The 10,442-nt window shown below is 34.1% G+C and overlaps 1 protein-coding gene across 1 annotated transcript in view; it reads right to left on the bottom strand.

Annotated features, from left to right (window-relative positions):
• Positions 1–10,442, bottom strand: part of LOC107705348 (protein jagged-2-like) — a 39,447-nt gene that overhangs the window by 23,172 nt on the left and 5,833 nt on the right. Inside the window, exon 3 of the mRNA XM_016508608.1 lies at positions 3,587–3,651. Coding sequence (XP_016364094.1) covers positions 3,587–3,651 — 65 coding nt within the window. The remainder of the gene's footprint in view (positions 1–3,586; positions 3,652–10,442) is intronic.

Below are 10,442 nucleotides of genomic sequence, written 5' to 3'. Positions count from 1 at the left end.
TTAATCGCGATTAATCGCATCCAAAACAAAAGTGTTTGTTTACATAATTTATGTATGTGTGCTTTGTATATTTATTATTTATATATAAATACACACATATACATGTATATATTTAAGAAAAATATGTTATAAATATATTTAAATAAATTATATGAATATAAATATAAACATGTAAATACATGTAAATATTTTCAAAATATATACTGTATGTGGGGGTTATTTTTTTATCTTGTATGCGATTAATCGCGATTAATCGTTTGACAGCACTAATATATATATATATATATATATATAATTAGAATATTAAAAATTAAGTTTTATTATTATTATTATGTATTAATTAAATATGACCAACTATTAATTCTTGGCATCATTCCACCCATAATTGCAACAGGAACATTCACAGCCTCTCACTGCCTCTTCACCTGTTGATGTCTCAACATCAACATCATGTCATCTGGGTGATCATCTAAAAAAAATGCAGACTAGATCTTGCTCATGGTCTGTCTGTCTGAGATCTAATCTCCATTTGAAGCAAATGAATGTCCTGCACTGAACTTCAAAAAGTCACATGACAACCGTCCAACTGTTGTGTCTGTGAACATATCAGTGCCTTGTTAGTGTTGTGTGTATTTGTGAGAGTGTATATTCATGCCAGTCCTGTCAGTAGTCCTTTGCTTTATGACTAATTGGCGGCGGTATATGTGTTTGTATGTGTGCGTGTAGTGTGAAGAATAGTAGCATTGCAGCTGCTCAGACAATAATTAGCTCACAGACATGTGTGGAAAATAACCAGCAGCTACAGTAATTAATGTCTTAACGAGGCGATGACCTCATACTCTTTGTTTAGACTAAAACTCTCTCCAGGGACTTTAAACATGACACGCTGAGTATAAACAGTTTCCATTTGCATGCTAAAACAACCTCCATGCCCCATTAAGGGCACTAGCACACTAGCAACAAACAAGATATGCATACACAAATAAACATAAACTAACCAATAAAAATACTCAAATCTGCTGTAAAGTGTCTAGAGAGATGTAAAATGAAGCTGTACATGAAATGGATGTACAGTATAGACGTTTTACCATCCTGGGTTGGTTTTACCTGTTACTACTACTTTGCAGTAGAAAAAATGTTGTTCTTTTAAGAAATATACTTGGCTTATACAATAAGATGTTATTGGATATAATGGGTCAGGTTTTGCTTCTTTTAGAGCATCTGTAGTTTTGTCAAATAACTTGTTTCTGCCCAAACCACAGACTCTAGCCATCAACCAAACAACAACCTGCTTATAACAACCCTTAATTAACATCCCTCACATAGCGGCAACATTAACACTAACTGATCTCCACATCACTTAGTTTTTTCCCAAAACACATAAAATAACAGTTTACTTTCTAACATAAACTCTTCCCATCCAGTCAAATATGTGAATCTCCAGTCCAGTCTCAATAATGTGAAATTCCTAGTGAAAACAAACAATTTTAATCGTAAGTACACTTGCAGCTACTTCACTAGTGTATCATTTACTTATCTTCTCATTGTGAAGACCACATTAGGTGAATTTGGCTTATTTATTATGTTTAAACTACCATTCAAAAGTTTGGGGTAAGTTTTTTTTTTGAAGTTTTTGAAAAGAAGTCACCAAGGCTGTATTTATTTGATAAAAAATACAGTAATATTGTGAAATATTATTCAAATTTTAAATAACTTTTCTATTTTAATATATTTTAAAATGTAATTCATTCCTGTGATGGCAAATTGAATCTTAATTTCTTCAAGGTAATTAATTACTTGAAATTCTTTGAGTGTATTCTGCTTGTTAGGGTTTATAGTGTACATTGTAAATGATCAGCTAACTCCCAGAACATGAATTCCTTCATTAATGGTACTTCCTGTTGGAGTCATCATCTATTATGGAGCAATGGAGAACCACAGGAGAAAAAGAGGAAAACAGGACACATCTGGATAAGACAACACATTCACACACATATCAACATTCACACAGTGTGTTAACATGTCCTGCACTTTAAACTTATACTGCTTTACTATGTATCTTTTTGTAATGTAAACCAATTTAGCCAAAATATTTAAACACAAGCGTGTAAGGGAGGATGTGTAGAACTTAGTGAATGACAGGCATTCGAATTCTGCAGAATTTTCTGCTGAGTTCTGTGCAGGCAAATTCTTCACGGGCCTGTCGGTAACCCTTTGTGGTTCATAGACACGTCAGACCACAGGCATCCAGCTCTGTCTTAATGCTCTGATCGGCCATCTGCTTTGTTTGTTGTACTAAAAGTAACAGCAACTGTCTGAGTGAAAACTTGAAGGAAGTAGCCTCACTTTGATACAAAACGAAGAATTTGTCTAAGAAAGACTTGCAGAGAATTTAAAGGGATAGTTCACCCAAAAAATTAAAATGATTTACTCACACCTAAGCCATCCTAGGTGTATATGACTTTCTTCTTTCAAACAAATACAATCAGAGTTATATTAAAAATGTCCTTGCTCTTCCAAGATTTGTAATGGCAGTGAATGGCTGTTGAGATTTTAAAGCAAAATAAAGTGCGTAACTCTATCATAAAAAGGTTAATAAAGCCCTTCTGAACGAAACGATGCATATGTGTAAGACAAATATCCATATTTAAAACTTCATAAACTGTTGTACTTGCATTCACTAAAGAGTGGCATTCCAGAGGATTATGTAGGACGTAAGCAAACATGGAAGTGACGAACGTGGAAAGAGAGAGCAAAACAAAACACCGGTCACAAATTAGAAGTACAAAACGAGGATTTGTAAAGAAAAATGTAAGAGGATTTCGACATAAGCCAAGAGGAGACTGCTTTTCCTTCGCTTGAAACAAAACTTGGTTCTCACGAGACTAGCATATTCTCACCAGAGCTTACGCTACACCTACATCCTACGTCATCTGCTGGAACAACACTCTCTCATGAATGCGTGCAAAACAGTTAGCAGTAGCTAGAGATTACAGTTTATAAATCGCTTTGTTTCAGGAGGCTTGTATTAACCCCTTGGAGCCGAGTGGAGCACTTTTTATGTTGGATTTATGCACTTTATTTTGCTTCAAAATCTTGACCACTATTCACTGCCATTATAAAGCTTGGAAGAGCCAGGACATTTTTTAATATAACTTAGATTGTATTCATCTAAAAGAAGAAAGTCATATACACCAAGGATGGCTTGATGTTTAGTAAATCATGAGGTAATTTTGATTTTTGGGTGAAATATCCCTTTAACAAACTTTCAGAATTTCAGAACTTACGGAGAATTTTACATACAAGCACAGCATACTTCAAACCCCAGGCTAATGCATCAGTCCTTCTATACTGGCTTGAGGAACTTTATCTGTAAGGATACATCTCGTATGTCGCTCCAGATAGAATGTATACGCTGTAATATATCCTGGTGTGTTTCTCATACAGTGACAGGTCAAATGTCAAATCTGACTTTCTGTGTCACATGTAGATGTAAACTTTCTCAAGAGAGAGATTGTCAGTACTGATGAGAGAGCATACACAGAAGTGCATGGTGGTGTGTGTCAAGGTGTTGAGAAATCATTACTCACTGCTGTCTGGGATCGTTTGGTTGTCCCAGTCCCAAGCCTCCACGATCAGAGTGTACGCTCGCTAGGAGAGAGAGAAAGAGCTGGTTAGCTAATATACACAGACATATAGGTCTCCACAGTCAAAGTCTATGCTGAAGACAAACACAAAATATCAATAAAACACCACACAAAAAACAATGGCACAAGAAGCACAGACATAAAAAAAAAACATCATATTAGTTTACCGACAGAGTCAAAATAAAAGAAAGACTCTTATTACATAATGTTCAAAAGTTTGGGGTCAGTAAGATTTCTTTAATGTTTATGAATGAAGTCTCTTATGCTCACTAAGGCTACATTTATTTGATTTAAAATATTGTAAAAACAGAAATATTATTACAATTTAAAATAAAGGCTTTTTTATTTGAATAATGGCTTTCTAATTTACTATTTTCAGCAGTCATTACTCCAGTCTTCAGTGTCAAATAATCCTTCAGAAATCATTCTAATATGCTGATTTGCTGCTCAAGAAGCATTTCTTAAAATTATCAATGTTGAAAACAACAATGCTTAATAAGTGGAAACGGTCATATTTTTTTCAGGATTCTTTGATGAATAGAAAGTTCAAAATAACATTTATTTGAAATAGATTTTTTTAACATTATGAATGTCTGTACTGTCACTTTGATCAATTTAATGCATCCTTGCTGACAACAAGTAATAATAATATATTGAAGAAAAAAATCTTACTGACCCTAAACTTTTGAACAGTAGTGTTATATTGAGACAATATAAGGAGGAGAATAAAAGAAAGTATAACACTTGGTATGCCGGCTATATGGAACTCATGCGTTTCAAATAAAACAACCAAACTTCCTTTATGAAAGAGTTTTTCACATTAATCTCACAAAACCATTTAGAAGGGCATCTGGGGACATCCTTGAAGAAAAAAAATTCTTATTCATGAAGTATAATATCTAGGGATTTTTTTTCAGTTACTATTATTGTGTTGCCATTATTAAACAATGGAAATCTATTTAATGTCCTCATATTGATACCGTGTGTATATGTGTGCGTGCCTTTTTAACAGGATGCAAGTCATAACAGCAATGTGAATAACCTGGTTCCCACGGTCTGGTGACTGATTAGCTGGGTTATAAACCAGATGAATAATGAGATGGTGCAAGGATGTTTGTAGGAGCGTGTATCAGGTCACTTCTGCAGTCAACAATTCATAAATGATTGCGTGATGCTTATGCATGCACTTTTTCACACAGACATGTGCTTCAACAGTGTTCTTTAGTTCGTTTATTTCATGGGAAAATGGTTTGCTACATCAAGTCAAATAACAGCATGGGCAGAATGACTTCAAAAGGTTCAAAAGGTTTCTGAACCAGCAGTACTTCACAGTGAGTGAGGTGAACTGACTGTAAGATGGGAGAGGTCATGTTTTTCACTCAAATGAGGGGTAGTAACGTGTCTTCCCTTTAATCTGACAGAACCTGAGTGCTTTTGGATTACAAACATTGTGCTGGATGAACTGTCTGAAACATTAGGAAGAAATCTCTGGGACAGGATAGCACACAACAGAGTGTACTAAGATTCTGTGTAGTTAAGAGTTTTTTCCTTCAGCTTAAGTCTGTTTAAATGAAAATGGTTAAAAATCACACCACCATTAATTTCCAATACTTTGGCACAGGAAATGCAAGGGAACAGCTTTATATGATGTATGATATAAAGCTTCACACAAAAAAAAACACTGTGGAAAACAGAGGTTATTTCTGAAGAGGTGATTTTAGCAGGTCTATGTTTGGCTGAAAGGTTGTATTTTTTGGTTTGGGCAGAGATCAGGTTTACTGTGGCAGCACGGCATGAGAAACATGCCCATGAATTTCGTGTGCTGACACTCACGCATCTTTTCTCTGGAAGCATGAATCAGCACGCTAACATCAGTGAAGCCAAACCACTCCAACTTGTAGGTGCATGCAGTAAATGGTAGAAAGGAAAGACTCCTGATACAGCCATGGCTTCAAACCTTTCACTAAACCTTAATCAAAATTCATGTATCTCACAAAAAAAAATATTTTTTGGATTTTCATTGACATTATTGATGTAAATTTTGGTATGTACACAGACAGGCTACAACAGATCTGTAAAGTATGCAAAACCCTTAAGAAAACATTTAACATGAATGCCAGAAATAACAGTGGTAGAGACTGGTTTAGTAAAAAAAAAAAAAAACATTAAAGGGGTCATATGATGCAGAAAATGAAGGAGTAACAGTGGTAGAAGGATGTACATGAAGAAACAAAAATTAAAACTGATGGACAACTGCTGGACAACTACAAAATACTATCACCATCCAAATATAAAATTATTTATTGAACTTAAAATTGTGGCAGTAATATTGCATCAGAAATGTAGTCACATTTGTTTTCTTGTTGGGTTCTGCCCTTCTATCCACAAGTTTTTAAGTTGTTTTCCTTTGCACTGGGTGTCTCGCTGTTTGCCCAGCTTCTTGTTAAAAGCCACAAGTATCAAATCTGCCTTGAGAAACCAGCTTTCTGTTCAATTCTGCTGCTCTGCATCAGTGTAAGTGTATGCTGTGTGAACAGTAGCCAGCAAGATAATTACTGACTCTTAGAGAAATGCGAATATGAATCACAACAATGTGAAAGGTGTACAGGCTATGCTTTTGGGCAAAATGGGCAAGGCATTATAGACATGGTGTACCTTGAATTGTCCACTGCATGCATTCATGGTGCAAGGAGAAGGCACCATTAGATTTTAGGCCCAAACTTTGGGGAAGCTTATAGGTTTATTGACTTGACTTGGGAAAAAGCCAAAATGTGATTTTAAAAAATGGGCAAGGCATACGCAAACTATTGAGCCAAATCTTGTGCGTCATGACCTGAAAAAAAACCCAAGTGATATTTGTTTCACTAAAATATTTCAAAGTTCATGCGATTAAGCCTGGAGCTCAATGCAATCATCACATCCTTATGAAAACTTCAAACAAACTCCAATTCTCAAAGACAGACTTCTTGATTTAATGATCATTACTCTTTATGATTCCCTCTCATTTGGGCATGTGTCATGAAAAATGAGCAAAATATAATGAATATGGTAGATATACACTACGGTTCAAAAATTTGGGGTTGGTGAGGCCTTTTTTTTAAAGTCAACTTATTATCACTAAGATAATTTATTTAATCAAAAATACAGTAAAACTGTAATATTGTAAAATACAACAATTTTATATATTTTTTATTTTAAATAAAATATACTTTAATTTACTCCTGCAATGCTGAATTTTCAGCAGCCATTTCTCCAGTAATTACTCCACTTTAGTGTCACATCATCCTTCAGTAATGATTCTAAGAAGCTGATTTGGTGCTCAAGAAACATGTCTAATTAATTTCAATGTTGAAAACAGCTGTACTGTTGAATAGTGCAAACCCTGACACATTTCTTTTCAGGATTCTTTGAGGAATAGAAAAACATTTATTTGAAACTGAAATCTTTTGTATCATTATAAATGTCTTTATTGTCACATTTGATCAATTTCATTTGATCAAAATGTCTGTTCACATAAAAACCTAATCAGCTTACAAAATAAAATTATCTGCATGTATGCAGTACTATACCATAATAAAGGGTATAGTACATGAAAATGAAAATTACAGGTTTAAGACAGTTTGAGGGTGAGCAAATTATGACAGAAATTTCACTTTTGGGTGAACAATCTCTTTAATAATGTATTTAAGTACTTTGTTACAATGCTTTCTTTACAAAGCCATTAAAAATAATCATTACTGTGGGAAGGACAATGAAACTAGCTATTTTTTATTTTATAGCTATATTTTATTTTTCCACAAACATTTTGTTTGACAAGAAACAATAATTGGTGGACCACCTGCAGTTCCTCCACAGACCACCTAGGGGTTGCCTACTGCTTTATAACATCAGGAATAACATCTAAACCCATTAAATGTGTCAGGATGTTGAGGAATCAGTGTCAGCAAACTAATGAAAGGCTTTGTGTAGCGTTAGTTTGCAGAATGAGCATACTGATCGATGTAAACACCTGGTCAGTGCAGTGGCGTAAGACAAAGTTACTAATCTCCAAAGACAGCCATCAGACACCAACCACCAGTCCAGGGAGGAGCGGGAGCAGGGAAGATTTTATCTTTCCTTAGAGGGAAATAAGACACCAACATGCATATACACATGCCAGCAGATACACAGGAACACACACACACTGGCAATGAATAAATTACACCTCCTAAGTGACACTGAGCAGGCAGTGCCACAGTTTTTACACCTCAGAGGGCCTTGAGGAGGGCGAATATTGTGAGAACCGAGACTGAATGTGCCTTTTATTATCATATATACACTCAGACCAGATTTTAATATACCGATCCTTAAGGATTCAGGTCAAATGCAAATCAATGCACAGTAACACACTTACATGGGAACTGTTCCAACTAAAAGCTGAATGTGATATGTGCAGGCTGGTAACACACCTGTGTAAGTCACTTCATACCCCATGTGCTTGGGTTTCTGTGGCACAGAATTAACAATGCAATTCTATTGTGTGCAGTTTTTTCAGTGAAAGAGGTGCTGGTTTATTAAAGCAATAAGCTATGAGAAGCTGTGTATTTGATTTTATCATGAATAAGGTGTGATGTTAATTTAAAGCTTTTTAAAAGAAATATTTCTCACAAAAACAAAAATCTGCACTGTCAAATGCCAAAATAACATTCACCGACATTTCATTGACATTTAGAGATCTGCGTAAGCAGACAGACTACAACAGATATGTAAAGTATGCAAAACTCTTAAGAAAACATTTAATAAATAATGATCTTTAAAAAAGCATCATATGACCCCTTTAACACTGTAAATGTCAAAACATGTCATCACCATCTTTTTATAAAATTATTTATGAGTCTTTTTATATAAACTTATGAATGTGGAAGAATATTGCACCAAAAGTGTCATCACACTTGTGTTCTGCCATTCAGTTCATAATTTTTTTTTTTTTCCCCCTTTGTAAACATGCAATAGGTGTTTCACTGTTTGTCTAACATCTTGTTAAAAGTGTCAAGTGCCAAATCTGCCTTGAGACACCAGCTTTCTGCTGTAATCACCTGCTGGTCTGCATCTGTGTGAGTGTTAAAATACTAGTAGCCAGCAAGAAAATAATTGTGATATTTTAATATCTAGAAAAATGAAGGTGTGAAAGTTATACAGCAAGGTTATTATAGTTTTAAATAATAATAACAATTTTAATATCGTTTTCAAATTTGCTATAAAATTCAGTTTCGTTTTTATTAGTTTCATTAATATTTTGGTAGTTTTAGTTTAGTTTTTATTTTGTGAACACATTTTTATTTAGTTTTTATATAGTTTAGTTTCAGTTTTAGTTTCAGTTTTAATTAAAGTTTAGCAGAATTAACAGATCACTTCCAGAGCGCAGGCCAAAGAAAGGAGATATTTAGTATGAAAATAAATGTAGCCTGATTTGGTTATATGACTTTTCTTATTTAACCATAATCATGATATTGTAACTGTGGTGGCTTGCTCACTTTTCCGTGAACAGCCGTGCATCAATCAAAACAGTAAAGGCTTATATTTGAATGTTCTTTTCATTTACCTGATGTAATAGATTTAATGCGAGTGCGGTTCGGGTCGCGACTCGCGGTCTTTTTGTCTAACGGTTCTCCTCTGGCACAGAATTAAATTAGTGCTGCTGTCAGATAATGGGTCGGGTGTTCTGTTAAGTACTGCTGGTGCATGTTTACCAAACAGGACCCGTGCAGGACTCTGCTTTAAACTGCTTTGCGTCTCTCCATCAGATAACCCCATGTGCGTGATGCACCATTACAGGTAGGCTATTTCCCTAAACCTCCACACAGCTCGCATATTTTTTTCCGTAATGATTACGAAAACGATTATTTATTTTTGATAATTATTATTTTATTTCAGTTAGTTTTTCAATAACTGTTGTTAGTTTAGTTTCGTTTTAGTTTTTCAAAAAAATTTTTTGACGTTTTTATTTTATTTCAGTTTACGAAATTGTTTTTTCATCAATCGTTTTAGTCTTAGTTTTAGTTTTCATTTACAAAAATAACCTTGGTATACAGGGCTTTTAAAATGGACAAAAAAAGTCTATTACAAATTACCTGAAGGCATATTATAGTTTTATGTGAGGAACAAAATTCAAAAGTCATTATTCTTGTAACTTGTAATTTTCTCCTCCAGTGATATTAGCCAGTTTAGGACAAGAATTTTAAATAAAATGAAATAAAATAAAACACTAAAATAAAATAAAATGAGAATAAATGAATGAATGAATGAATGAATGAATACAGTCTGTTCCATAAAGATATCAAGAAAACCATCCACAAATCATATGGACTGCTTTTAAGTTATTTTAATTGTGTTTTTCTCTCATATTGGAGCTTGAGAGTGTCCAAAAAAGTCAAGTGGGTTTTGGAATGACATCAAGGTGAGTAAATATTAACAGAATCTTTAAGAGAATGATTTCTTTAACATGGTAAAATCATTGTAATAAATGTCTTAAGTGGCTAACAAAACTGTATAGCAACAGCAATATGATAGAAAACCTTATGTTCAGTCAATATATTTATTATTTATTAATAATATAAATAATATTTCTGCTAAATAATAGAACAAGAATAAGTCCACATTTTAAGTTGACTGCATGAAAAATAACATGAACATGCAACTACAGCAACATTAACTCTTTCCCCGCCATTGACGAGTTATCTCGTCTTTTAGAAGATAACGCTTCCCCGCCAAATACTTTTCGTGTTTTCACTGTTATACACTAGGGGGCGCTATTAC

Source organism: Sinocyclocheilus rhinocerous, unplaced genomic scaffold (assembly GCF_001515625.1).
Source record: "Sinocyclocheilus rhinocerous isolate Xijiao unplaced genomic scaffold, SAMN03320098_v1.1 scaffold564, whole genome shotgun sequence".
Classification (NCBI taxonomy): Eukaryota; Metazoa; Chordata; class Actinopteri; order Cypriniformes; family Cyprinidae; genus Sinocyclocheilus; species Sinocyclocheilus rhinocerous.
Note: the sequence above shows the minus strand (reverse complement) of the source record. Positions and strands in the feature narration are given on the sequence as shown.